The sequence below is a fragment of the Aspergillus pseudotamarii genome (genome assembly GCF_009193445.1).
Source record: "Aspergillus pseudotamarii strain CBS 117625 unplaced genomic scaffold BDV38scaffold_32, whole genome shotgun sequence".
Taxonomy (NCBI): Eukaryota; Fungi; Ascomycota; class Eurotiomycetes; order Eurotiales; family Aspergillaceae; genus Aspergillus; species Aspergillus pseudotamarii.
In genome coordinates this window covers 183,241-209,824 of record NW_022475046.1, presented here as the reverse complement: position 1 = coordinate 209,824, position 26,584 = coordinate 183,241, and the positions used below count along the sequence as shown (strand labels likewise).

Below are 26,584 nucleotides of genomic sequence, written 5' to 3'. Positions count from 1 at the left end.
AGGTCTTATTACCCACCCCCGCGTGGAAGTTAACATTGACCGGTCGAGGAGAGTGAGATTAAGAAAAGAAAGGCCAACTTGCAACCATCTCACCCCTGCCAATATTACAGTGTCGACTGAACTTTCCGGAGGTTCTCCGTTTTTGTTTTTTTTTTTAATTTTTTTATTTTCCAATCAATATTATTGATTTTTTTTTAATTTGTTTTTCTATTTTCCCTTTTCCTCTACTCCCCTTTTTTCTCTCTTCGTCCTTCTGATTTGCTCTGGAATCCGGTTTGGGTGTTGAGCATCCGCCCATTCAGCATCGACATTCTCCAGTGACAACAGTCCAGACCTTCCAGACAACACAACAACTCCTCTCCTCCTCTCATTCTCCTTCCCCATTCTCTCCCCCTCTTGATTGCAGCATCACAGACTGTCATGGGTGGGTGACTTAGTTCTTTTTCCTTTAGTGCTTTTTCTTTATTGGTATTTTCGTTTTACTAGCAGTATTATCTTCTGTTTTATCTCATGCATTTGCTTATCTGCATGATTCCATGACTGTTTGTTGAGGTTTGTTTTTTTTATCAGGATGATTACTATCATTCTGGGTGTCTATCAAAACATCTCATCAACATCAGCACCCCCATCCCCATGTCCTTATGTCACATTGTTTACATTCCCACACCTTCCGTTTGTCTTGTAATCTAGAATGATGGGTTTCAATGGTTTTCTAGAACCCAATTGATCCTCCCATACCCACTTGAAGACTGACACCTGCCATACTTGCCCTGGTTTCTCTCTCCCTCCCCTTCTTGGCCGTTTGATAGCTACTGCACATCCGCGTCAGTCATGAAAGGTCACCTCACTTCCGGGCTTCCCACTACTGTAGGAACCGGCCGTCCCTTTTTTTGACTTTGTCCCTTTCCCCTCTTATGCCGTGCCTTGGACTAGTAGCCTTACTCTCCACCCATCATCGTCCACCCCCTCCCATCCCGGTCCCTAAGCCGGCTCCTCGGAGGTCAAAAGAAGGGTCAGTCCATCTAAACCTCTTCTGACTTATTTGATTACCCAAAGCTATCCACCGGGCAGAAAGGCGTGCATTTCGGTTTCCCACGGGAACACCAATCATACCGCGTGCTCCTTTCATCCTGTCCTCCCGAGTGAAGGTCTGACAGACTGGACTGACTTGGACGGGCGCATCCCATTCGCATTCATTGCTTTTCTCGTTGCCCTATTTGTTTTTTTTTTTCTTACCCTTTACCCTTTGCCTTTTCCTTTCTTTTTTTTTTACCCTGCTCCTTTGCTTTTTTGTTCTTCCCTCACACCCCGCCGTTACCCTCCTTCACCTCTTCTCTCACACTCTCGCAACACCTTTCTTTCTTCTCTCTCTTCTTACTCTCTAATCGTTCCTCTGTTTCTGAATCCCCCATCCGTGTCATTACTGGTATTTTCTTTGTCTTCTTGCTTTGATTTCCTCGTGTTCTGAGGATCGTCAAACTCGTTGCTTACGTTTAAGGTATAATCTGCAGCTGACGTTTATCGACCATATCAAGTAAGTATTGTCCCCTCCACACTGTTCGATCTTGCATCGTTTTGATATCACCCTTATGATGATGGCTCTCTTCTCTTTTCTTTTTTTTTTTTTTTTTTTTTTCTTTTTTTTCGCCCTGCCCGATGTTGTTAAATTGTCTCGTTTTTGCGCAAGAACTGGTCCACCCAAGAAATCACAACCTATCCGTACCGGTTGGGGGGTGACCATGGGCTAGTGGAGGCTTCCAAGTATACCAGCCGGTTTTGGACGGTGGACGTTTGGGCTCCAGATCTCACCACTTTGGTATCCTAAAGCAACATAAAACAATCACATCGGATGGTTTTGTTCTCATACTTTTGATGTCTTTTTTTTTTTTTTTTTTTTTAGCTTTCTTGTTCAGCGACCTCATTTTTTGAACGGAAAAATTATCAGGTATTGTCAACCCTTTTTTTGTTTTTGTTGTTGTTGTTTTCCAAACCAACAATCAGAAGAGAGAGAAGGCACCCTGGTGGCAGTGCATTAGCTTGAGGTCTGAAGGAAACTCCCCACCTGTCTCGCGGGTCCCGTCCTCCGGGTCCTCCATTCACCATTCTTACTCCATTGCTTTGTTAAGCGCCCCGTCCCCGTCCTCGGCCACGTCACCTGACCTGGCTTTCTCTCCCGGAATTCAATGGGTGTGAAGGCTGCCTTCGGTCCCAAGGTGTCGGAACATCCAATTGCAACCCTGGAAAGCCACCGTGCAGATCTCATTCACCATTCACTCGCCATCATCCTTTTCTAGCCATTCCTATCCCTTTTTCTTTCTTTTCCTTTTTCTTCTCTTTTCCTCCTCCCACCTGTGTCGATGCCGGCCGATTACTACGATACTGACCACGCGCAGCGCGAGAGGTCTCGTTCACCCCGTCGTCGTTCGCGCAGCCCTCGACGTAGCCGTCGCTCCTATTCGCCTCGGAGTCGCTCTCGGAGTCGTGACGATTATCGCCGCAGTGAACGCCGTTCCCGGTCGCCTATGAGTACTGCACCAGGCGCGTCTGGAGGACATTCTGGTTCTGGTTACGGTGGACGCAGCAGCTACCCGCCTCCTCCGAGATCGTTTGAGGACCGCGCTGTCGCCAAAGAACAAATGATGCAAGCAGTGCGCGAGTCTTCCCAACAAGACCGTCGGGTCTATGTGGGAAACCTTTCCTACGATGTCAAGTGGCATCACTTGAAAGACTTTATGAGACAGGGTGAGCAGGGTCATATTGTGTCGGATGCGTGATGCGCTTTTTGTTGGATTGGAATCCGTGGCTGACTTGGAGGGGGACTATCTTTCCGCGCCGTACAGCTGGTGAGGTCATCTTTGCCGACGTCTTATTACTTCCCAATGGAATGTCGAAGGTGGGCGCCAATGCGTAGTGTGGCTGGTTCCTTTTCCCCTTTGTGTTTCTGGCTTTTTTTTTCCATTTCCCCTGTTGGTTCGTTTTGATGGACTGTTTGGGTTGACGGGCTGGGCCTGGCCGTCCGGGATACTGTAGGGATGCGGGTAGGTTTCTGCACGACGCCCCATTACGTTCACCAGGAAGGCATTACTGATCGTCGATTAGGATTGTGGAATACGCGACCAGGGAGCAAGCGCAAAATGCGGTCAACACGCTCAGCAACCAGAACCTTATGGGTCGTCTAGTTTACGTTCGCGAGGTATGTCGAGCCCTTCAAGGCCTCCACAGCGGGCTCTCCCATGTACTGACAGATCTCAGGACCGTGAACCCGAACCTCGTTTCACCGGTGGCCCTTCTCGTGGGGATTTCGGCGGCGGCGGTGGTGGCCGCGGCGGTTTTGGTGGTGGTTACGGCGGTGGAGCTGGTGGAAGACAGCTCTACGTGTCCAATGTTTGTTGTCCCCTCTTGATACCTTGGAAGTAATGCGAGATCACGCACGGCAGAGATATTGACTTAGGCACGTTTAGCTTCCATTCAATGTTGGCTGGCAGGACCTGAAGGATCTTTTCCGCCAAGCAGGTAAGTGCAATACAGAGGCTTCCCTCCAAACGGCCTCGTTTGCCCACCTTCACTCCCATTCTATATCCGGAATTTGAATTCGTGATTGACCCAAGAACACTTTACAGCTCAGCAAGGCGCCGTCATCCGTGCCGATGTTCACACCGATGCTACTGGACGTCCCAAGGGTTCCGGCATTGTCGCCTTTGAATCCCCTGATGATGCCCGTAATGCTATCCAGCAGTTCAATGGCTACGACTGGCAGGGTCGGGCTTTGGAGGTTCGTGAGGATCGCTTTGCCGGTGCCGGACCGGGCGGATTTGGAGGCCGCGGTGGCTTCGGTGGTGGCTTTGGCCGTGGTGGATTCGGTGGTCGTGGCGGCTTCGGCGGTGGCCGTGGCGGCTTTGGCGGATTCGGAGGTCGTGGTGGCTACGGTGGTGGCTACGGTGGTCCTGCTGGCGGCGGCGGCGGTGGTGGTGGTGGTGGCCCTGGCTTCGAGGGTGTCCCTTCGGTGCCCCCCAACCCGTTCACGGACTTTGCAACCTCCGGAGGCGAGAAGGGCCCAGTTATCTATGTCCGCAACGTAAGCCTCCTTTCACGCCCAACTATCATCGTGGATCCGTGTACTGATGTGTGGTCATCATAGCTGCCCTGGTCTACCTGCAACGAAGATCTGGTCGATCTGTTCTCGACTATTGGAAAGGTAGATCGTGCGGAGATTCAGTACGAGCCCAATGGTCGCTCTCGCGGCACGGGTGTGGTCCAGTTTGACAACGCAGAGACAGCAGAAACTGCGATTGGTATGTTTTCTAGGCTGTATCTTCCAATGCAACCACTGACGTTCGTATAGCCAAGTTCACCGGTTATCAATACGGTGGCCGTCCGCTCGGCATCACTTTCGTCAAGTACATGAATGCAGGTGCTGGCCCCGGAGACGTCATGGAGGGTGCCGAGCCCACTGGCGGTATCACACAAGACCAGATCATGTAATAGTATCGTATTCTTTCCCCCTTTCGACGGACCGATGAGGTCGAAAAGTATGCGATGTAATTACTCCCCGGTCAAATGATTCCATGACCAAGTATTCGTGTGGACGCGATGATGCTATTCTACCGCTTTTCATGCCTCTGTTTTTGTCTTGTTTGTTTTCTTCTCTGGCGATCTGGTTTTGTGGGACAAATCGGACCTTGATTCTGCTTGCTTTATGTTCTTCTACGGGTAAGTTTGTGATTAATCATGGTCTGGCTGTCCTCTGTATCCCACAGCTTGGGTGGGGTTTCCACTAGAAGATTTCGGTTCTGGAGAGGCTCCTTACTTCATTTTCGAGTTGGCTTTGGTAGAAATTGCAATACCCGGTCGTTTAGTGTTACGCCAATGCCAATATTCTCGCCGTTCGCGGCCTTAGTTTTTCCATTTAATCGGTCACATTACCCACACTCTATCATCCGGTATTTCCCATCATTATATATTTCAGTAGCCACTGCTGGAACCTACGTAAGTGGGTCACAAGGGCACCTTAGTACATTAGAGAAAGCCTCCCTACCCTATAGACGTACAAGGTATATAAACTACATAGGCTGGTATACCGCGGAATCATGCAACAAAGCTAGTAAGACTGTTACTTCCTATACACTTCCAATCTCTGCAGAGACCCCAATAAGACTCGGGTTTAGTTCCGGTACTCCATAACAGTGATGTCGTCTGCAGAACCCGTGGTTATATTTATCCTGCTCTCAAGTCACTGGAATATATAAAACACATACCACTTTATTTTGTCTACAAGTTTAAACTAATCATGAACAGCTTACGTCCTAGACTTTTGACTAAATGACTATAGAACTTCATCCCAACATAATGATATTTCACGCATAACCTAAGATTTTCTTTTTATAAGTCATAACCACTCATTGAACAAAGCGCAAAGCAAATCAACCGATCTAATAATTCGATCGCATAAAAGCCAAAGCCGAAGCATCGCATTCGAACATCCGTCTCTGGATCTTCGATTAGAAAGACAAAATGGACTCGAACTTGAGGGTAACCGAAAAAACGCCCGCGGAATAACAGAAAGGGGGAATATAATATGATACAGACGAAGAGAAATATTGATGAACCTGAAACTCAAGCAAGACGAGACAAAAGGAAATTCGAACAAAGGAAATCGCATAACCCCATAACATAACCACGCACCCCTTTCCCCTGAGACCTATGAAACCCTTGACCCACGCCCTAACTTGTGAATTCCGTGGATACTGATCCTGTACCTGGTACCTGTACGCCTGCTTATCCGATCATGTGTCCAACCTTGTGGACTCAAAACGCCAGAAATGATCATTCTTTGTGTTTTCTTCATGCATGGGAAAACTGATTGATCGTTAAAAACAAAGGGAAGACGTCACAACAAAGGAAAAAAAAATAAAAATAAAAAAAGGACGCAGACTGTAACAAGGGAGTGAATGAGCATGTATGTCAGGAGACATACATGCTACTGGTCGGTAGTTGTAAAAATATTTACAGAAGAATTGAAATGTGACAGGTGAGATTAGTTCACCTGCCGGTGGAACCAACTGTAATGGCCATCCAAGCAGCTATGCTGGGACGTTGGCTGGTGGGTAGTGACCCGGAATCTTGAGCTCGAGGGTGGACACGCTGTTTTTGGTTTGAGCGGGAGGACGCCTGCCCTCGTTCGACTCGACAACGCCTGAACGAGGAGCGTTGATGGGCACTGCTGTGGCTGATGAAGCTGTACGGACGGAGGGAGGTCCTTGTCCTTTGTTCCAGCTATCAGTCATAGGTACATCGGATCCGTGTGAGATTGATTCCGGTCTCTCGTCTATCGAGGTGGGGACAGTGTTGAAAGTGTGATCTGTCACATTTGTAGTGGTAGGCACAGTCGAGGTGCTTTCGCCCCGAATTCTCTGTCGTGTCAGAGAGTGATCACGAGAATTGGTTGTCTTCAATCCTGCAATCAAGTTGGGAGCCATATGATCTCTCTCAAATCCGGTAGTATCTTGAGTGTTATCATAGATTTGCTGAGCCTGCATTTGCTTCTGATGGCCGGCCGTGTTCATCCAAGCGCCATAATAGCTGTCGTGTCTCTCGAAAGGTTGGCGCGTGGCTTCACCCACCTGACGTGAAGGCTGCACCTGGTCTACATCCATGTCGCGTTCAGATATGGAGTGACGTGTGCTTTGGAGAGGGGATTTGGCATCAGGCAATGATCCGACGGCCGCTAATAGATCTCTCTCGCCGGAGCTCTCTCCACTTGACGGCGACAATGGGGCCTGTAAATGGCGGTCTATATGCACATCACTGGGGAAACGGCCGCCCGGTTCACGCGGTTGGGATGCTGGGCGTTCTTGGTTTAAAACCATTGATCCTGCCGAGTAAGGTGTGCGATCCGCTTCATCCTCATCCATAACCCTATCACTGCTTGTGGACGTCCGCCCGTAACTTGCACCACTTACAGTGCGCACATGTCTCCTGACAAACGCATTCCTTGCCTCACCGGTCTTGGAGATCAGGCTTTCGACGTCTTCGTACCACGCCTTCATCGTCTCGTGCGACTCGGCACGGAAGACCCATGAGTGGCCTCGGTGCATTGTTCCCGTCTGTCGCCCTTTCAACATGAATTTATGGGAGGTGGAGTCCGGCTGCGAATGAGAACCAAGCTTTTGCTCCGGGAGATACAGGGACATCACGGGTGTCTGCCATGCCACTCGATCGGCTGACTTGAACTCATGAAGATGAGTCGGAGACAGGACATACCTGTGTCGAGTTAGTGACAAGAACAACGTTGAGAAGGGAATGACGGGACCCACCAGCCAGGCGTGTAGCTCTTGAGATATTTGCTCTTACGTTCGAGCATACCGGATCTGACCTCTACAGCGGCGGGATGGTCTTTACCAGGGTAAGAGATATTCTCTACATCCCGAAGGGGCACTCGTGGATCGACTAGCTCGTCGGTCTCTGCGATGAACGAGTTCCACTCGTGGTCGTGCGGCATCGAGATGGGCCCTGCTCGAAGCTTCTCCGCGGCATCGTACGCCTCGTCGGCTTCCCGTGTGAGGATGTTGGCGTAAGTTTTGTACGCCTTCTGGATTTCGCTAACCACGATAGATTCCAATTCGCGACCAGAGTTTTCCAAATTCAAAAACGCCTGCATCACACGTTAGCAACTATATGTCAATGTTACCCTTCAGGGTAGGGCCCATACCCTATGCAAATAGTTTTCTTCTTCAATCTGCTTTTCAATCTGCTTGTCGACACTCAAACGGACGATAAACGGGTCTCCTTTTCCTGCCGTGGCCGCTGGATCCGTGTCGACCAGACCTAGGGCTTCGTGCAGATGACGGATCGATTTGCGGGTGGCGTCGACTTCCTTATCTACCGAGTTTCGAAAATCGCCCGAAAGGCTCCTGATCTCCTTGGTTTTCTTTTGCAGGTCGTTTCGGAGTCCCATTAGCTGAGCGACCAACTCGTTTTCCACCTCAGCAGCTTTGCTCGCTTCCTGATACGCCTGTTTATGGAAATTCCGCAAAATATCGGTCGCATCTGCAAGGCCGCCAGATTTGAGAAACGTGGGGGGCAACGCGGAATTGTTGATGATATTTGACGCCGACATGAACAGCTTGGATCGAGTTTCGTAGGATTTCTGGAGTTCTTTAAAGAACACAATGAGATCCTTGAGGACCTTGCGCCAAGCTGATGTATGTCAGAAACACAGATTCCTGTGCACAAAGGGTATACAGCTGTGCTGTGTGCTACAGAAAAGCCTTACCTTGAAAGCGATCTGCCAAAACCTCCGTCGGGTTCCCATTCGTAGGAACAGGGATGTAGAATGCGCTATTCTGATCTTCGGCGCCGTCGACGCTATACTTCTCCTTATCGCCCAAGACTAGACTCCTGACACTTCCGGCGCGCAGGCTTCTCTTACTCCCGCTGCGTCGCATACTGCCTCTCTTGCTGAGGGAGGACTTCTTTTTCAAAGTACCGGATCGCGTGGGTGTCGCGGAACGGGAGTTGGACATCTGAGATGCGGAACGCTGTACGGCGGCGGCTGACGGGCCTTCGAAAACGACGGAACCACGTTGGCTGGCGACATCGAACTCCTCATGAAATCGACCGTTGTGAGTGACCGGGGGCTCCGCGACAGCACCAGAAGCAAGGTTGTAGCCGGAGTTGGAGGCTATAAAGGAATTTGGTCTAGAGGCGGACCGCGAGCCATAGCCCTGACCTGAGAATATGGAATGTGCGGGCTGTGAGATGGCGCCGTAAGTGTCTTGCAGCGGTGTCTGCGACCGGACCACTGTGGCCATGATTGATAGGGTAGAAGAAGAAGAGGAGGGGGAGGAGGGGGAGGGGGGCGGCGGCGAATGGCTTTCAACAGGGCGAGCAATTGGGCGGTGCAAACCAGGCCCGTGATCAAGAAAAGAGGTGTGCCTAAAGTCCGACGGATGGTCGATGCGGGCCGAGAATTTTGGTGAGAAGTATAACCAGAGACGTATGTATGGATGTATATGTATGGAGTAGTGCTCAAGAGGGTGTCGCTTTTCTAGAAGACAAAAAGAAGGGGAATAGGAGAAAAGGATCAACCAGAGAAAAGTAAAAAAAGAAAACCTATATGAGATTTGAGGAATAAAAAAGGGAAAAAAAAAAAAAAAAAGGAGAGTGATAATTTTAAAAAAAAGGTCCAGATCGGGTAATGTCCTAATTCCCAAGATATACCACCAGAAACGGTTTTCTGGAATTGGTTACCCAGCGAACGGGAGTTTGGGACGTGACCTCCTTGAACTAGAAAGCGTCCAGAGAGGGTCTGGAGCGAACTGTTTGCGGGGAGTTCAAGGAAAAGGGTAACGACCTCCTAATCTTTCGGCGATAGTGTCGCTGTCGTCGTACTCTGTCCGGCAGTAGTCACGGCCGATCCCTCATTAGAATGTGCCCCACCGGGTCTACTATTAAAGGATTCGGCGCTGGGATGGGATCAATAATCAGGATAGCCGTCTTTTTGGCCGGGAAGGAAAACCAGATCATGCGAGATTTGAGTTGTGGTTGTAAAGGAGAAAAGAGGCATCGAGGAAGTCAAAAAGTACGATTGTAGTTAATAATTAATTATGACCAAAATCCAACCAGCTGAGAGTGAGGGGGTTCTCTACTAAGTACTATCTGGTTAAAAAGCCTTGGACGGTTCCGGATGACGTCTACGCCCGGCGAAAAAGAACTTCAAGGCAGATGCGACGTTATGACGACCAAGAACTACTTTACTACTGGTTCCCCAAAACAGTGGAACGGACTCCCCGGACCCTAACCAATCTTCGGCGTGACTTCACGAGGATTTTTTGATTAGGAAAGAAACAAGAGGAGACCTAAGAAGAGAGTAGAAGAGAGAGAGAGAGAGAGAGAGGCGCATCCATGGAATGGCAAAGTAATAATGACATACCGAGGTAGAAAATATTTTCAACCTACAGCAGTAAAGGATGGCAGCTGAACGAGAATAATAAAATTCAAAAGTATAGTAACGAATTAATTAGCTTACTTACCTCAAGTACTTAACTCTCTGTCCTGCTACGAGTCGTTCTCCTGCCAATCTCTACACCGTATTGTCTGGATGAAAAGAGAATAAATAAATCAAAGAAGATTATGGAGTAAATCCTTGACCACCGCTCCCTATGCACTGGACAATACGTCAAATAATCATGTTACCAACTCAGGGTTAGTGAGGTCGGTATAACTCGTACTTTAGGACCCATGCCATGTCCCATGTCAAATTTGTATCCTCCTTTTCCTCTTATTAAGTATGCTATTTCTCTTAGTCTTAGAAAGCGTACGTACTAGGTCAGAGAATGCTAGTTTGATTACCATTTCTATTATTAAATAAATGCCGTTGCCTGTTCACCAGTAACGAACCATGTTTTCTGCTGGGGTTGATTCAGGAGTATGCAGTAGTGTCGAGCCTATATTGATTTAATCAATATCCAACCAGACAGAAACAATTCCCCAGATCGAGCGAGGCGAATAATTACAGGATGTCGTGAATTAGTCCAAATCAAAAAGAAATATTATCCATCGTCATCGTCACCATTCACCAGGTTTCTCAAATCAATTCGCTCCCCTGGGACCGAGTGGACAGTGGCTGGGTCATCAGTTGATGAGACTGACCTGTGGCTATGGTTCCCCCCCTTTGGTTCATATCAATCAATACGCCAATCAAATATCCCGACCCATCTCCCAGTGGATCGAATTTAATCATACGAAGGAAATCATCATCGACTGAATTCTTCCTAGCGTCTGCATAATTGTTCTTCATCTCTTCGCTTTGGTTTCTCGTCCTTCCCCCCCCCCCCCCCTTTTTCTTCCTTCCGTCCAGTGGCAATATCTCCACTAATTTGACACACTCCTATAGGTTAAGAAAGAAAAAGGAGATATTCGGGCCGTGCTCTTGACTTCCTTTTCAGGCAGCGATGAGGCTGCAATTACAATAAGACTCTCGAGAAGTGAAAAGGACAAGGAAAAAAAAAATAAAAACCTTCGATTTCGACGTCATGCACGGTTCATCGCTTTCCATGTCGATCAAGCCGGAAGGTTTCCAGAAGACTGGTTCGGGCAGATTCCCGTTCATAGTTACAGAAATACTCCTAATTGAATTTTCTCTCCCATACCTGACTAAGTTGTAGGAGTTAACTAGCTAGTATAGTACCGAGTATAGTGACAAAAGTACATATTCTACTCCGTAATACTACTAATTGTATCGAAGCGAAGGATGATGTTTCCATGACCGTCCCCCTTTTCGCAATAGACTCTTTAGCTCCTCCACCCACTCCCTTATTCATGTTTACTTCTTTTCATGAGATCCCTCAGAAAGGTCTGAGAGTGTGACAGACCTTGCAGATTAGCTGTGATTAGTCAACCCTGTCGCAAAACCTGCTGGTCTGATTCATGGAGTTACATCTCCTAGTATCGTACCACAGAAACCACCGCCACCCATCATGTGTATACATACACCCCCCCCCCCCCGAAATCAATGATAGGGAGGTATTTGCAACCAAGGTTGTCTGCATAATGCTGTAGGGTTATGGCGGCGAGTCAAGGAGGGATGATATCATATCCCCTGACTTTTCCCCTGCATCGACCGTGCATCCCTTGAGTTTGCTTCAATAGATTGACAGCGTTCTGTCAGTTCCATAGATCATATGAATAGACGTTCCGGGTTTCCGCTGTCTCTTACATTATCCTTAGGTCAACCGCCAGCTGGGGGGATACCTGAATATTAAGGCTGAAGTGATTTGATAAATCCACAATGTGATTGGTCGATCTCGCTCCAGACTCCGTTATGGATACTGGAGATGTACCGTACCACCGTACATAGATAGTGCCTCTACAAGCTGATATCAACATTAGGAAGCTTAATGGTCTAGGGCCTATAATTGTTTCAATGGGTGACTTGCGTTTGCTCTATTTTAGGACATGCGGTTGATCCCCCCGAGCATGGGGTTGGTCCTTGTCGCATATTCTTGTAGATAGGCCACCGCTGGTTTCCAGCCTCCCTCGCTGCTTCATTCTAATTATAATCAGAATGCACATTGAAGCATGGCATGGCGTACAGAGTCCAGCATATAATGTGTTGGTTGGGCGCAATTTGTCCCTTGCGCCAGAAATGTAGTCACGCCGCACCCCTGCTCCTACGTTCATGTTGGTCAAGCGATTGAAAAATATCAACAGAGAAAACATGACCCAAAAATAATGCAATCTCCAGTAGAGAATTTTGCCAAAGTTGCTAGCTAAACGTGTTCGACATATAAGGGTAATTTTACACAAGGATACTGGGAATCGGCAGATTGGAAAGAGACCTGGAAACTAAACTATATTCATGAAGCGGGAGCCTGGGATGTGGGGACCTCGATACCGTATGCTTCCTTGATTCTCTGTGCCCGCCTCTCGGCGTAGCCAGGGCCATAGAGTCCTATAGCTCACATCAGCGATAATGTACCTTGCTATCGAAGCCATGCCGGATTTGATGTACATACCTCGTCCCTCTCCCAACTCGGCAAGGGTCTGCTCGCCGGAGGTTCTGTATGACTTCCGCAATTGCTCCCGACGCTCAAACTCGTCAATATCGGCGTTCTTCTTGTAACCCCACAACGATCCGCCGGTGTATTCGAAAGTGCCCATGGCGGTTGCCAGTGCAGCACCGTAACCGAGAAGGGCGGGGAAAGTCCGAGCTGCATAACTGTCAGAATAACGGGACGCAATTGCAAATTGAGAGAGGATATGGACACAGACCTCGTAGACCCAAGATTGCACCAGAGAAGAAACCACCCAATGCGACGTTCCAGTGATCCTCCTTCTCCCGCAGGTTGGCGGACGCTGTCTTCACGAACTCATAGGTACCTCCCATTGCCGCTGGATAACAATTGTCAGCAAAGTCGAGCCTAACACTGGCCGATTCCAATTACATCCATACCGAAGACACCGATTGTGCTGCCGCTTCTCACGAAGACACCGAATGGCCCAACGTTCTTCCTGGTGAGGGTGTTCTGAACTGCCGAGGCGAAGAGACCCACCCCACCAGTGAGCATGGTGGTCTTCATTGTCGCCTGGATCGCATCCTTAGGATGGTAGCTGTGATCTTCAGTATGTCCAGCCATGGTGGCGGTTGAATCTGGAATGGGCTTCTGCTTGGAGTAGGCGAGTCGTTCAGACGGTTCGCTGGGATTTTGGGAAGTCGCGGTTTCTGCCATGCGACACCGCCTTCCTCGGGCTTTCCTAGAGCTTCATGTTTAGTGATGGCAGCACAGATGGCTTTGTTCGCCATACGACTTTGTTGGTCCCTTTCTTTGAGGTATTTAATTTCTGATCTATAGTAAACGTTCCTTCTTTCGAAACGATCTCAAAAGTCAACTGCGTCGGTGGTGGTGAATCCATCACCAAAGTTGCCGCCCGCTTGCTCCAACTGCAGTAGGCTCCCCGCCAGTCCAACTGTCAACGCTCATTCTATTAGAATCGGATGATTTCTTGGCTTTCAGGTGATCAATCACTGCTGATCTACCTCTAAGAGCAAAATATTAAAACCTATCTTTATGGAAAAATTTCTTTGAATAACTCTGGATCCCTCAGCCTGATCCCCGCCAACTGTGAGCTCAAACGAGCGTCCCCATGACGTCCTTTCAACGGTCAGGTATGTAGCTTCGCCCGATGCGGGAGCGCATTGCTTTACCATGCACACGGTACTAACATGGACAAACCGACGACTAGGCAAGACCGCCCCCCGTCTTGTACAAGATATATACGAATATGATCCTGCTCACCTTCCAGCGACCGGCCGCAATCTGCTCGCGGACGTCCCGCCAGTGTTTCCTGAATACTACAATGGACCGCTAGAGCACATCTCATCGGTGGCATGTCGCCATAACTTTGTATCGAAACCAGCCCAAAGTTATGTCCCTCAGTCGGAGCAAAGCAATACTGGAGCCCCTACGAAGATATCGGCCGTGTGCTTGAGGTGTCGTTATCATATGCAAGTTGATGTGAGCTCTACGCCCGGTATTGGTCAACCTAGCGCGAGATTTTCAGACCACGTACATCATCTGGTATATAGGTCCGGAAAGTACAGAGGCGGCGCCACGCCGGAAGAAGTCAGCCCCAAGGGACAGATGTTGGAGACATTTCATTATGAGTGTTCATATCTATCCTGCTCCGTTGCAGTATCTGTGCGGTTCGCCTCACCTGTCCTTAATGATGACCAGGTGCGACTGTTGATAGACCCCGAAGCGCTGCGAGAGCGCGCGAGCGAGGCATTTGCAGCCCATCCTGACCGTCTGGAAGGAGTTGCTCCGCCCGCACCTATCAATGTCTTGCTGAACTTGCGTACATATATCAGCAACGCTCTCCTTGATAGCCAACAGAGCAAGTCAATCTCAGCGGTTAACAAACGATTTATGACGTGTTTCGGAGTTGAAGGGAAGCCTTGCAAAGACCTGTTAGAATTCCTGGGATTTAGCTCTAAGGTTTGTAAACTTGTACTGTAACATGTCCTTGCAATTTTCATCGTGATTAATGCTTTGACCAGAATGAAGGCTTTTGGGAACCTCCTCGACCGAATCCGTGGGCAGAGTTTCCCTATCGCGACCAGCTCAAGATATTTCTCGATGACGTTATACACGAACTTACAGCTCTCATAGAACAGAGGCCAGTGATGGAGAAGAAGGGCCACCAGCTAGAGTTTAATCGTCAACCGGTCTTCAACGATCTCCTCTATGCGTTGGACTCTTTGGACTGTAGGTGTAGACCAGCACCTCCTACCATAGCATTCATGCTAATGATATTCAGACCCGAAGGCCTCACGATCAAGTGAATTTCAGATGGCTCCTCAACCGTGTGTCTCATCTGAGAATTGCGCCCTTATGAACGAATGCTGATCATGCAACAGTTACTATGAAGACCTGGGTGTCGTTGAGGACATGGCCGCTTCTTCCATCGTCGAGGCCTTTAACCGACAAGTCTCGGTGGATCCTGCTAGGACTCCTGTCTACCTAAAGTGTCTGAAGGCAATCGGAACCCTCAGAGGAGGGGAAGATGGCTCTCTTATAGACCAGGCAGTTCAGGTAGCCTACTCTGAAGGGAAATACACCGAAGAGGACGTGGTTGATGCCTACAAGTACTTTGGTCTAAGTCACGATGACCAGCGACTCACAGAAGACAGCATAATTGGGAAATTTTATGCTTATCTAGGTGCCACTACTGCTGTCCAGGAGACTGAGACCCGCAGACAACTATGGAGGATAGGAGACAGCAGGCGTAGTGAGCGGATCAAGGCAGCAGCGGAAGAAAGTACGACTGAGTTGACCCGACCAGAAAAAATGATTTTCAATGAGTTAACTAACGGCGATAGGGGTGTCAACTGCTGAGCAGGCCCGGGTTTTCCTTGGCGTTAGCGCTGATACACCTGATGACTTTGTCATGGCAGTTTACACAGCTAAAGTATTTTCTTTTCAAGCCTGAAATCTACTGTTGAGTCTTTTGTTCGCTAACTTCACTCAAGGTTAATGACAATCCATCGAGCCGGGATCTTGCTCGCCGTGCAGTTCAGCTGCTAGCTGAGGAGCGAAAATCGGAAGCCTTAAATCATTTTCTCAAGACAGGCGAGATGACTGCAGGTGAGATGGACGTCGCTGATGCCTATCGTCTCCTTCAAATACCCGATCGCACCGTGGATGAGAGCGCAATTATGGCAGCATACACGATTTGTGTGGATGAAGCTCCAGCACAAGCTGAAAACTACAACCAGGCGCTGCGAATTATCGCGAAAGATAAGAATAGCCCTTTACTGAGCAACATGGTTTCTGGTTCCGCCACTAAACCTGACCGTAACTTGGCCGAATGGCCAGTCGGACTGCAGAATATTGGCAATACCTGCTACCTCAACAGTCTGTTGCAATTCTATTTTTCAATTCGTCCATACCGTGATATGGTTTTGGACTTCGAGAATTTCAAAATGGATATAAATGAGGACATATTGAGCCAAAAACAGGTGGGGTCTCGCAAAGTGTCGCAAAAGGAGGTTGAGCGGTCCCAACGGTGTAGGTGATGTTCTTGTTTTGAGTACGCGTGTTCGATGTAAGAAGCTCACGACTATCTGCTCTAGTCCTTAGAGAACTGCGAACTCTTTTCAACGACATGATCACTGCCCCAGCAACTTATGTTATTCCCACCCAGGAGCTGGCGCGGCTGACGCTGATCAGCCCTTCTAACGAAGCCGCTATTCGTCGCCGGTCGACGATGTCTGGGATCAGACCTAGTGCTCTTGGTGAAATCAATGGTGTTCCAGTTATGGGACCTCTCGGACCCCCGCAGCCGACTACAGAAAGTGAAGCCAAGGGGCCCATAGCTCCCGAGCCAGAGAAACTCCAACGCTTAACGACAAGCGATGTTGATAGCGAGGCAACTCTTGTCTCTGACAGCACCAGGGTCGATGCCACAGTCCCGCCCTCTAATGACAAAGAACCTGAGCCTCCACGGACAGATTCTACAAAGACGGTCGCGCAGAACGATATAACCCCTGAGGCAGTTGAGTACCAACCATCCGACAAACCGGCTTCTCCTGAGCAGAATGAGCCGTCTAGCCAGCCTCCTCCAGTCCCTCCACGGCCTGGTCCGCAGCCTGATCCACAAAGGCAACTAATAGAGGAAGTAGAGATTGGAGCTCAGCAGGATGTGACAGAAGTAATCAATAATGTGTTGTTCCAGAGTCAATGCGCCATCAAGCCAATCTCGCTTGCTCCAGATGGTGAGCAGCTCGATCAGGTTAAAGAGTGAGTTTCGATACCTATTTAAGGCATGCTCTGGGTTAACTTATGCTGTCCCTCAATAGCTTGTTTTACGGTAAAGCCAAATCCTACATTCAAACAAGTGAAGGGGTGCGATCAAAGGAAGAATGGTGGTGTGACATAAAGATCGACGTCGCGACCGGATCGCGAGATATCTATGCTGCCATTGACGGTGCTTTTGACGTCCAGAAAGTTAGCGTAGATAATTCAGTGGCGGAGCAGTTTAGTGCAATCAGCAAGCTGCCGCCAGTTCTCCAAGTTCAGGTCCAGCGTGTCCAGTTCGATCCTGTCAAGAAGCGCTCCTTCAAGTCCATCCACCATTTAGAATTGAAGGAGACTATCTACCTTGACCGGTATATGGACACCCAACAACCCGAAATCTTGAATCGCCGTCGCCAGTGTTGGGAATGGAAAAATACGTTAAGAAAACTCGAGGCTCGCCAAACAGAGTTGCAACGCCAAAGTGTATGGACCAAACGAAGAATGGTTTCTATCCTAAGTGACGAGATGTGCTGACTCCTCACAGGAGGCTGATGGCCTGGACATACCGAGCTTGTTCGACAATGCTAGGGGTGTGCTAGAAGAGCTGAATTCTATGAAAGAGGATCCCGAGACCGCAGCAGATGCGGTTCCTATCAACCCAGAACTTATACCTGAGCTTAGTCAACTTTCCCAGATAGCGAGGGCAGAGCTGAGCTGTAAGTGTCACAGCACTCGCCTTTCTTTGCCCCTATCTTACCTAAGTTCCTATATGGTTTTGACATATGGTTCGACTGTTTTGAACAATTATACTCACATGTTTTCTAGATATCGAACAAGAGATCAAGGATCTACAAACTATGATCTCAAGTCAGTTTGCTGACTACAAACATTTGGCCTATCGTCTCTATGCTGTATTCGTTCATCATGGCTCCGTTGAATTCGGGCACTACTACATTTACATCTGTGATTTTGAACGGAATGTTTGGCGGAAGTATAACGATAACTATGTCACTGAAGTGCATGACCTGGATGAAATATTTACGAGCCAGGACCGCCAAAATCCCCCGACTCCGTACTTCCTCGTATATGTCAATGCAACTATGAAGGACCGTCTAGTCAGTCCTCTTTGCAGGGAGATAATCGAGTCTTCTCCGGATGATCAACCAAGCGCAGATGGAGGAAATCCTATGGAAGGGGTTACTGCGCCAACAGTTGCAGAAGACGTGGATATGAACCCACCAGCATACAATGAGATATGGACTGACAAAGGCACATCAGGTACGGAAGATAACCACCATATAGAAGATAAAACGGGCCCCACAGGTGTGGGGGGCGACGAGGTCACTGGCAGAGGGCCGTCAAACAAAGACACTGACTTCCATGATGTGCAATGGTAGGCTCTGAAACAATGCTTCCGAGCGGAGTCGCGACACTGAATCCTTTGAAACGAAAAGGGTTAGATGATGTAGCTGGCTCAATCAGCTAAGCTTGGGTGGCCCTCTGTGCAGCGACATCTGACCGTGGTCCCGTGCCTAGTGCGCTTAGATTTATGATGCTGCCTTTGTCATCCTTTCTATGCTGGGCAGATGAGGTTTGGCGGTTATTCTCAGCGAAACATGTTGTTTCGAGGTGAAGGCTACGGAAAAATCCATTGATCAAGACGACCTTTTTGTCCTCGCCATTCTTCCCGAGCTCGATCGAATGATGACATACTTAATTTGAATTGCATTGGACTTTTAAGCCTTAGGCCGACCCTGTGGCCATGCATACATACATCGACCAAAAGACACCCAAACAGGCATTTACAATCTTCGTGTCAGCTGTGTGATGTTGAGTTATTGTTGTTTATACATAGCAGCGGGTCAGTACTTATTGTTCCTGTAGATAGCGGGTGATACTATTAGTTACGACTGTCTATGATGTACAATGACATTTGTCTGTGTCTCATATATACTTCGGGGGAGTCTCTGATTTGGCCACGTGACTCAGGTTGCAGCTAGATGCAGATCCGAAGGGCGGGCCGCGGATCGGAAACGGAACATTGCCCGCCGTCGGCAGTCCACATCGGCAGTGCAACATGCTGCTTCCCTTCCGGAAGTTGACGCGCTGTAGGCTCATAGGATTGATATTAGGCATAAATAATTACAAAATGCTTTTGTGGTGGGTACTGTGCAAAGAAAGCGTAGTTACTTCTATAAGTAAAACAAATGATGGATAAGAGCTTGTTGTCCGATCTCCAACGATTGCGGGGAAATTCCGGGGTATGAAGGAAGGGTTTAATAACACCCGTTACGGGTATCTTCCGCGCCTCCGGCGCAAGCCGCTCTTGGTTTCCGAAGACAGTATATATCCGTTCGAACACGCTGCTCCTTAGCTCATAAGCGCAACTGGGAACATCTTGATCTGCTACTTCTCAGTGATTTCTTATATATTCACGAAAAGACTACCGCCTGAGTTCATCAGTTGCGACTCTTAACAGCAGACTGTAGTGCTCTTTGCGCGTCTAACCCCGTTAGGCTCTCAGTTCACCATGCCTTCACAAGTTGCAACGTGCCTGCGCCTTGCGCGGCAATTCTCTGCAGATCCGAGCAAGGTAGTGTACCCAGTCCGTGATGTCGAGGCGGAATTATATTGACGAATGTCCTACTAGCATCAACGATTCCTTGCGCGTGCATTCTCGAGCAGCGTCCGTCGCTCCGAGATCAACAAGGTCGTCTCTTCTGCAGAATTAGCAATTAAGGATATGAAGTCCAACTCGACCGTCCTGGCAGGTGGTTTTGGTCTCTGTGGTGTACCCGATACTCTTATCAATGCTGTGCGAGCGAACTCTTCAATCACCGGATTGACGGTGGTCAGCAACAACGCCGGTGTGGACGGAGCCGGCCTTGGCCTTCTTCTTCAATCCAAGCAAATCTCGAAGATGATTGCCAGCTATGTGGGCGAGAACAAGACCTTCGAGCGCATGTACCTAACAGGCGAGATTGAGTTGGAGTTGACACCACAGGGCACTTTGGCTGAGCGTTGTCGGTCGGGTGGTCATGGAATCCCTGCTTTCTACACACCTGCCGCTTTTGGTACGGTTGTGCAGACAGGCGAGCTGCCTTTGAAGCACAATGCTGACGGCACCGTCGCTCTGCGGAGCGAGCCCCGCGATGTCAAGGTCTTTGATGGCAAGAGTTATGTCATGGAGGAGTCTATCAAGGGTGACTATGCCTTCGTTAAGGCTTACAAAGCCGATAAGTTGGGCAACTGCCAGTTCCGCTATGCTGCTCAGAACTTCAACGGGGCCATGGGCCGCAATGCTAAGATGACCATCGTTGAGGCCGAGCACATCGTTGAGCCCGGTGAGATTGAGCCGGCTGCTATTCACCTGCCCGGTATCTACGTCAAGCGTGTTATTCAGAGCACGACGCCGAAGAACATCGAGAAGTACACCTTTGCCAAGGAGGAGGGTGAGGACACTGCTGCCCTGGGCAAGGGTGACACCGCCGCCAAGCGTGAACGTATTGTCCGTCGTGCGGCTAAGGAGTTCAAGAACGGGATGTATGCAAACCTGGGTATCGGTATGCCCATGCTGGCACCCAACTTCGTCGATCCTTCCGTGGAAGTCCAGCTTCAGTCTGAAAACGGTATTCTGGGATTGGGCCCCTACCCTAAGAAGGGCCAGGAAGACCCGGATCTTATCAACGCCGGAAAAGAGACGGTTACACTTGCGCCCGGTGCGGCTTGCTTTGGCAGTGACGAGTCCTTCGGCATGATCCGTTCGGGAAGAATCGACTTGACTATTCTGGGCGCCATGCAGGTGAGCGCCAGAGGTGACTTGGCTAACTGTAAGTTCTTTTGTACCCGATCATCCTGCGTAAAGCTTTAGTATCTGTCTGTACTAACGGTGGCATGATAGGGATGTTGCCCGGTAAGATCAAGGGCTTTGGCGGTGCTATGGATTTAGTCTCCAACCCCTCCGCTACGAAGGTGGTTGTGACTATGGAGCACACGGACAAGAAGGGCAACCCTAAGATCGTCAAGCAGTGCGAGTTCCCCTTGACCGGCAAGACTTGTGTCAGCCGTATCATCACTGAACTCTGCGTCTTTGATGTTGACTTCACTGATGGTCTTACCCTGGTTGAGCTTGCCGACGGTGTCACTGTTGATGAGGTCCGGAGCAAGACAGAAGCTCCGTTCAAGGTTGCTGATGATGTGAAGCCCATGCTGTGATCACGTCCTTTAATAATCTTTCTGTTTGCATGTCCGGATGTCACCAATTCGTGAAAATTATGGGATTTATGAGCGTATAGTTTGTGAAGTCATGTCGGGTACGTGATCTGTTGTATATACCATTTCTTAAACAAAATAGTTTAAATTATTCATGAATATGTCTTGGACAATAACTGTACATTTATCCCACCAAAAGATATTAAGATAACCGAGAAGCGGCGAAAACAATCTCTTATCCGCGACCTATATTCCCATCGCAATAAATAGTAGTACATTGAAACATAAGTATACAAACTCCTCAATCCAACCCTAACTTCCAATATTGCCAAAAGTGCAGCACCCTAGCTAAACCTGAAAAGACCCTTCAACCTCGCGCTCACTCTCCCCCAAAAATCCCGTGTCGGAGCCTCTGAGAATTCTTTAATTACATTGTCATAGTAGTCCGGGTTACCTGTCGGCCGCCGCAGCTTAGGAGGCAATGGATACCGCCTGGCATAGCGATCTTCCAACAACGACGACAGCGCATTCAACGAAGCTTCTGACAGAGGCGGGGGTGGCGATTGTGACGACTGTTGTTGCGGTTGCTTAGAAGCGTTCTCTGAGGTTTGAGGAAGGTGGGACTGAAGGTAGGTCTGAACGGAGACGGCTGAAGGGCGGACATGATCAGTGGGCCAGTGTTTGAGAAGGTGATTGATGCGCGCGATAGTTTGAGCCTAAAACAGTTGTCAGGTTACTGTTGGTTGATCTAGTTTGGTTGCAGGAACAATTCAAGACTAACCGGTGGCTTGGACATGATGGTTGCGACTGTGATGGATGAGCGAGAAAAGGCGTCTGTTAGAAGATATAAAATAATGTAGAAGAACCGAAAGCCTCTGAGATTATTCCAGATGAATGCAATTGATTCAGTGTGTTGCGATGGGTTGTCGGAGTTAGCGATATCTAAATTATTTGATATGATCTACGCCGGCAAAAAGTCAAGTCACGGGGGGGTGGGCGGAATGCCCCAGGCAGCAGCAGCGGTGGTTCAGCCACTGGTAGACGCTCTCTCCACTCCGTCATGTAATCGCCCTCATTTCCATCCCATCCTCCATCTACAGTCGATCCCTTTCCATCTTCACCATCGCTTTCTCTCCGACACTCTTTCTTCCTTGTCTTCTTTGTTGGTAATACTATAAGGCCTCTGTCGTGAACTCCGATCTACTTTCTTTATCGCCCTTCCCCTCTCTTTCCGGATTTCCTTTCCTCGCTCAGCTCGTCATGAGCTCGCAGCGCTATCAAAGGGTAAGAGTCGCCCACCGCCCTGGACTGGTTGCAGGGTCCATGAAAATTACCGATATACTGTGAAATTTATGTTACGGGTTGCTGATTTGGTGATTTCTAGGTAAACGCCCACGATGAAGATGAACAACCGCAATCACAATCGTCAATTCCTCTCCGGGGAACACCAAACTCCCCCCCTCCCTCATTTCGCTCTCGTTCCACCTCTCCATCATCCAGACGCCTTCTCCATGACGACCCCCTAAACGACGATGCAGACCAGACGCTGGCTGACGCATTTGATGACGAGAGTGACTCCGAAGCGGATGAGCCAGATGACCGTCAGCGACTAATGCGGGCTCAGCCGGGATCGCGACCAGTGGCAGATGGCAGCAGTGCGACCGCTAGTTCTTCATCTGGAGTTGGTAATGAACGGCAACAGTCCAGTGAGCAGCATGGTGGGATGCAAAGGAGGCAGACAATACTACCTAGTTTCAGTACTGGTAGCCGAGTGATCCGTTCGACGAATGACGGTGTCTTTGCAAACCTGGCGGCTAAGCCGGAGCGTGGGGAGAAAACTGAAGACCTCCCTCCGGTGTGTATTTACCTCCTGTTTCGTGTGGTGAACAATGCGTATTCTATTGATCCCATGCTAACTCCTTGTGTATAGTCCTATGAAGAGGCGGCTGCTGACGCTACCCCTCCGTACTGGGAGACTACGATTTTGGCCCCCGGGATCTCATCCGACGAGGTGTACGTGGATGGGTTGCCAGTGGGGTCCGTCTTTTCATTTGTCTGGAACGCTATGATCTCCATGTCCTTCCAACTGGTCGGTTTTCTCCTGACCTACCTTCTCCATACTACGCATGCAGCGAAGAATGGAAGTAGGGCTGGTCTCGGTCTTACCCTCGTACAATACGGATTCTACATGAAAGGCGGAAGTGATACGAAACCAGACGATGGTACAGACCAATACGTGACACCTCCAGATCCCAACAGTCATAATTTCGACCCCAGCACCGTAACCGATGGATCTGGGAGTGACGGCGGCGGTGGCGGTGTATCTGGGATCTCCACGAGTGAATGGATTTCATACGTTCTCATGATTGTTGGTTGGTTTATCTTAATCCGCGCTATCAGCGACTTTCTACGGGCCCGACGCCACGAGCAGCTGGTGCTGCAAAGTCCTGACCGAGGCCTTCCTGTGCCGATCATTGCGACAAATGAAAGAACAGAGACCGTTGTTTAAGTTACCATCATAGTGATCTGCAAAACATTGGGCGGGTTGGAGCCTTGGAGCCTAGGCGTTAATTTTTTTTTTTCTGCTATAATTTGCTCTGTATGGGTAATGCGCGCTAATTCCCCCGACGGACATTCCATGGGACGTGAGGTCCTCATTTCGATTTGCTTTGGGCATGGGAACACTTGTAACTATTTGATTAGAGATACCAAATCTGAAAGACATAGCACTTGGCATTGATGCCCTATCGTTATCCTTTTGTACGCGTGTGTGTCATTCGCCAGCCAGGCAACCCTTTTTCTTTTTTCTTTTTTCCCTTTTCCCCTTCCCTACAACCCTTTTTTCTTTGCCTCCTCGCCTTGCCTTCCCAACTCTTAATATCTATTTTTAACATTTACTCGTCTACCAGAGAAATAGCGCTTCTTCACAACTATCTTCACGATGTACGTAAAAGTCTAGATCGACGACCAGCGATGGCAGAGTGATTTTCGTCCTCAGCTCTTGGCGGCACTCCGCAGCCCGTCCGACGTCTCCGCAAGCGTTTGTTTACCTCGCCTTCGTATTCACCCATTCATTTATTACTTCCTTCATAGTATTAACCCATCGATTTCTCGCCCTTTCCTTCTTGGACCCTGACGCTTGGAGATCTGTTCTCTTGTTCCCTCTCCCGTAAATGGCCAAGGTCGATGCAGCGGCGGATTCTCCGTCCGCCGCATCGCCAAACCACAGCCTTCCCCAAGGCCCCGTTGAGGCTCGATCGCTATCCTCCATTACCGCAGTAGCCTCGAATCCCCCGGCTTATCCACGGAATCCGACGCAGAAGAAACTTGATCCTTTGGTTTTGTATATTGTGAGAGTCCCGGGCAGTAAAGGTACGTCATGGTCGGTTGCTGCATAATCGCTTGAAGATAAATATACCCCGCATAAGCGGTGGGAGAAATTGACCGATCATTTAATCTATTCAAGATTGGACGATGGATGCTAATTTCAACGTCTTTGATCCGCAATGTAGATGTCTTTCTTTCTCCACTGAAACCACCAACGAAAGCCAGTGTTTCGGCTGAGGCCATCAATGCTTCCCTCTACTATCTGCATGTCTCGACACCCGAGGACGATGTCTTGCTCCAGGAATGTGAACAAGAGCGCGAGGAAGAGGCGAAACTGCGGAGGGAACTTGGAGAGGAAGCGGATGTTCCTCCTGAGTTTGCGAAAATGAATCACGTTCGACGGAAGCCTGTTCCTGGTGGCGGCGGTGGTGGTGCAAAGGTGGATGCGGATAGTACACGCCCTCCCCTCCCTGCTCACCGATCCAATGTGTCGCTACCAGAGAATGTTCTCCCAGTGCCAAACTCTACGGATCTGCCGTTGTCGCTGATGCCGGCTCGTCCGGGTTTGACGGAGAGTCGCTCATCGATCGATATACCCCATTCTGCGACGCAGATGACAGCCGACAGTCGCAATGACTTTCTTGGGCATACGCCACCGGGTGACGAGGTTGAAGCAAGGCCACCCTTGCCGGCTCGGCCACTTCCACCTGTCCCGAAGGATGAACTCGCATTTGAATTGATCGAGGATGATTCTGCGCCGAAGAAGACCAATCGTTGGAGTGCCTTGTCGGGGTATTTGCCCGGACGAAATGCGGAGAACTGGAAGGAAAAGTATGAGGTTCTGACCTCAGGCCGTCACAGCCTCGACTCCAGGCGACCTCAAGTGCGACCTCAGTCGGCCCATACGAATCCATCATACAACCGCATGAGTTCTCCAGCGAGAAGTCCAGGCCAATCCCCAAGTAGGAGACCTTATGACAGCAAACCTCCGGAAAGACCTGGCTTCCACATCACTCTCATCCGTCGCGACCCTACCCATGGAAGCCAATGGAACGTAGCAACAATATCGACACCGAAATTGGACGGCAGCGCCATTGACATCGAAGTGTCCACGCCAGGGTACAACCGGTTCGCTGCGCAAAGCGAACCGCTCTCACTGGCCAGTCTGGGAATAAACCTACCTTCCGAAATGGGCAACCGCATCTCACTGTCTTCTTTCCGACCTACTCAGGCCGAACTGGCAGAGAGCACTCCCAACCAACCGTCGCATCCCCGAAAGTTCCACCGCAAACTCTGCGTATCACGACCATATCAGGAAGAAGGCCGAGGCTCCTTAGACCTAGACAACGGAACCAACAGTCCCTCGAAACACAACCACTCCAAGCTCAAAAGCGGCTACTACACCTTCACCTCACCCTGGAACGGCACCTGCACATTCTCAACGAGCGTAAACGGCCGCAGCCTCAAATGCAAACACATGATCCCAATGCCCCCAACAGGCCCCAATGGCGCCCCCATCGAAAATCCCGCCGTTACAGTCGCTGAAATCCGCTTCAACACCCCCTTTCAAGCAGGCCATCTCCACCACCAACCAGGCCCCTCCCACATCTCGCCCTTCACCCTCAGCCAAACCCCAGCCTTCAAAGACCCAACCAGCAACCCCACCAACCACGGCCACAACCTCGACCCAAGCTCTTCCTCCCCTTCAGAGCGCACCTCAAAGCGCGCCTCTCTCGCCCAATTCCTCAATCCAAATAATTACAACCGTCCGCGTGCCCGCTCCGGCGCATCCGCCCATTCAACATCTTCCACCTCCAACTTGGGAGTACCCACCCGCAAACCCTCAACAAGCAGCACCAGCAGCGGCGTCGCAGACCTCGACGACGGACCCCGTCGCCCTCTGCGCCGTCCACCAAGCGATGACCGCCTCGATTTCTCGCTTGCGCGAGAAAACGCCGGCGGCGGCATGCGCGGGAAGAGCGCTAAACTAGGTAAATTGATCATCGAGGATGAGGGTATCAAGATGCTGGATTTGCTCGTTGCTTCTTGTATGGCTGTTTGGTGGAGGGGTTACTACTATTGACTGAGCCTTTTCTCTTCATTTCAGAGTATATATGGAATGGTGGATGTATGGGTTGACCTGATGTGCGTGGGGATGGTTTCTGGATTCCCCCTTTCCATGTAGTCTTTGCTCCTATGTATGTATGATTGATGATTGATGAAATGATTATATATCCTCAGATTTACTG

The 26,584-nt window shown here is 49.5% G+C and overlaps 10 protein-coding genes across 10 annotated transcripts; 7 read left to right on the top strand and 3 right to left on the bottom strand.

Moving 5' to 3' along the window:
* The first annotated feature begins 339 nt into the window (after positions 1-339).
* BDV38DRAFT_108455 (RNP domain protein) lies at positions 340-4,605 on the top strand. Its single transcript, XM_032050932.1, has 11 exons — positions 340-424; positions 1,512-1,534; positions 2,394-2,742; positions 2,841-2,893; positions 3,031-3,038; positions 3,100-3,193; positions 3,253-3,384; positions 3,462-3,513; positions 3,621-4,075; positions 4,139-4,292; positions 4,343-4,605. The coding sequence occupies exons 1-11, from the start codon at positions 421-423 to the stop codon at positions 4,480-4,482; spliced, it is 1,464 nt and encodes a 487-aa protein (XP_031912806.1). The 5' UTR covers positions 340-420; the 3' UTR covers positions 4,483-4,605.
* On the top strand, positions 3,885-4,906 carry BDV38DRAFT_249045 (uncharacterized protein). The gene is made up of 3 exons (XM_032054786.1): positions 3,885-4,075; positions 4,139-4,292; positions 4,343-4,906. The coding sequence occupies exon 3, from the start codon at positions 4,566-4,568 to the stop codon at positions 4,776-4,778; it is 213 nt and encodes a 70-aa protein (XP_031912805.1). The 5' UTR covers positions 3,885-4,075; positions 4,139-4,292; positions 4,343-4,565; the 3' UTR covers positions 4,779-4,906.
* A 1,174-nt stretch (positions 4,907-6,080) lies between these two features.
* Positions 6,081-8,810, bottom strand: BDV38DRAFT_271848 (SLM1 family PH domain-containing protein; the record flags this gene model as incomplete). The annotated part of the gene is made up of 4 exons (XM_032057389.1): positions 6,081-7,260; positions 7,314-7,651; positions 7,709-8,196; positions 8,273-8,810. The coding sequence occupies 4 exons, from the start codon at positions 8,808-8,810 to the stop codon at positions 6,081-6,083; spliced, it is 2,544 nt and encodes an 847-aa protein (XP_031912804.1).
* Positions 8,811-9,202: 392 nt separating this feature from the next.
* On the top strand, positions 9,203-9,728 carry BDV38DRAFT_249039 (uncharacterized protein). Its single transcript, XM_032054785.1, has one exon. The coding sequence runs from the start codon at positions 9,428-9,430 to the stop codon at positions 9,590-9,592; it is 165 nt and encodes a 54-aa protein (XP_031912803.1). The 5' UTR covers positions 9,203-9,427; the 3' UTR covers positions 9,593-9,728.
* Positions 9,729-12,121: 2,393 nt separating this feature from the next.
* BDV38DRAFT_108308 (Tim17/Tim22/Tim23/Pmp24 family protein) lies at positions 12,122-13,493 on the bottom strand. Its single transcript, XM_032050931.1, has 5 exons — positions 13,306-13,493; positions 12,953-13,254; positions 12,772-12,891; positions 12,516-12,710; positions 12,122-12,451 (listed from the first exon to the last, which is right to left on the bottom strand). Exons 2-5 carry the CDS (start codon positions 13,227-13,229, stop codon positions 12,357-12,359), a joined length of 687 nt encoding a protein of 228 aa, XP_031912802.1. The 5' UTR covers positions 13,230-13,254; positions 13,306-13,493; the 3' UTR covers positions 12,122-12,356.
* Positions 13,494-13,644: 151 nt separating this feature from the next.
* On the top strand, positions 13,645-18,193 carry BDV38DRAFT_271847 (ubiquitin-specific protease UBP2; the record flags this gene model as incomplete). The annotated part of the gene is made up of 13 exons (XM_032057388.1): positions 13,645-13,666; positions 13,744-14,495; positions 14,558-14,765; positions 14,818-14,863; positions 14,918-15,318; positions 15,380-15,468; positions 15,530-16,067; positions 16,133-16,799; positions 16,859-17,012; positions 17,079-17,279; positions 17,341-17,512; positions 17,622-18,074; positions 18,120-18,193. 13 exons carry the CDS (start codon positions 13,645-13,647, stop codon positions 18,191-18,193), a joined length of 3,777 nt encoding a protein of 1,258 aa, XP_031912801.1.
* Positions 18,194-19,192: 999 nt separating this feature from the next.
* Positions 19,193-21,120, top strand: BDV38DRAFT_108296 (3-oxoacid CoA-transferase). The gene is made up of 3 exons (XM_032050930.1): positions 19,193-19,389; positions 19,447-20,626; positions 20,698-21,120. The coding sequence occupies exons 1-3, from the start codon at positions 19,327-19,329 to the stop codon at positions 21,009-21,011; spliced, it is 1,557 nt and encodes a 518-aa protein (XP_031912800.1). The 5' UTR covers positions 19,193-19,326; the 3' UTR covers positions 21,012-21,120.
* Positions 21,121-21,156: 36 nt separating this feature from the next.
* On the bottom strand, positions 21,157-21,937 carry BDV38DRAFT_249029 (ubiquinol-cytochrome c reductase complex assembly factor 2). Its single transcript, XM_032054784.1, has 2 exons — positions 21,790-21,937; positions 21,157-21,724 (listed from the first exon to the last, which is right to left on the bottom strand). The coding sequence occupies exons 1-2, from the start codon at positions 21,802-21,804 to the stop codon at positions 21,353-21,355; spliced, it is 387 nt and encodes a 128-aa protein (XP_031912799.1). The 5' UTR covers positions 21,805-21,937; the 3' UTR covers positions 21,157-21,352.
* A 331-nt stretch (positions 21,938-22,268) lies between these two features.
* Positions 22,269-23,517, top strand: BDV38DRAFT_271845 (metal homeostatis BSD2 family protein; the record flags this gene model as incomplete). The annotated part of the gene is made up of 3 exons (XM_032057387.1): positions 22,269-22,292; positions 22,393-22,863; positions 22,939-23,517. 3 exons carry the CDS (start codon positions 22,269-22,271, stop codon positions 23,515-23,517), a joined length of 1,074 nt encoding a protein of 357 aa, XP_031912798.1.
* A 570-nt stretch (positions 23,518-24,087) lies between these two features.
* On the top strand, positions 24,088-26,571 carry BDV38DRAFT_108279 (uncharacterized protein). The gene is made up of 2 exons (XM_032050929.1): positions 24,088-24,380; positions 24,521-26,571. The coding sequence occupies exons 1-2, from the start codon at positions 24,182-24,184 to the stop codon at positions 26,416-26,418; spliced, it is 2,097 nt and encodes a 698-aa protein (XP_031912797.1). The 5' UTR covers positions 24,088-24,181; the 3' UTR covers positions 26,419-26,571.
* The last annotated feature ends 13 nt before the right edge of the window (positions 26,572-26,584 follow it).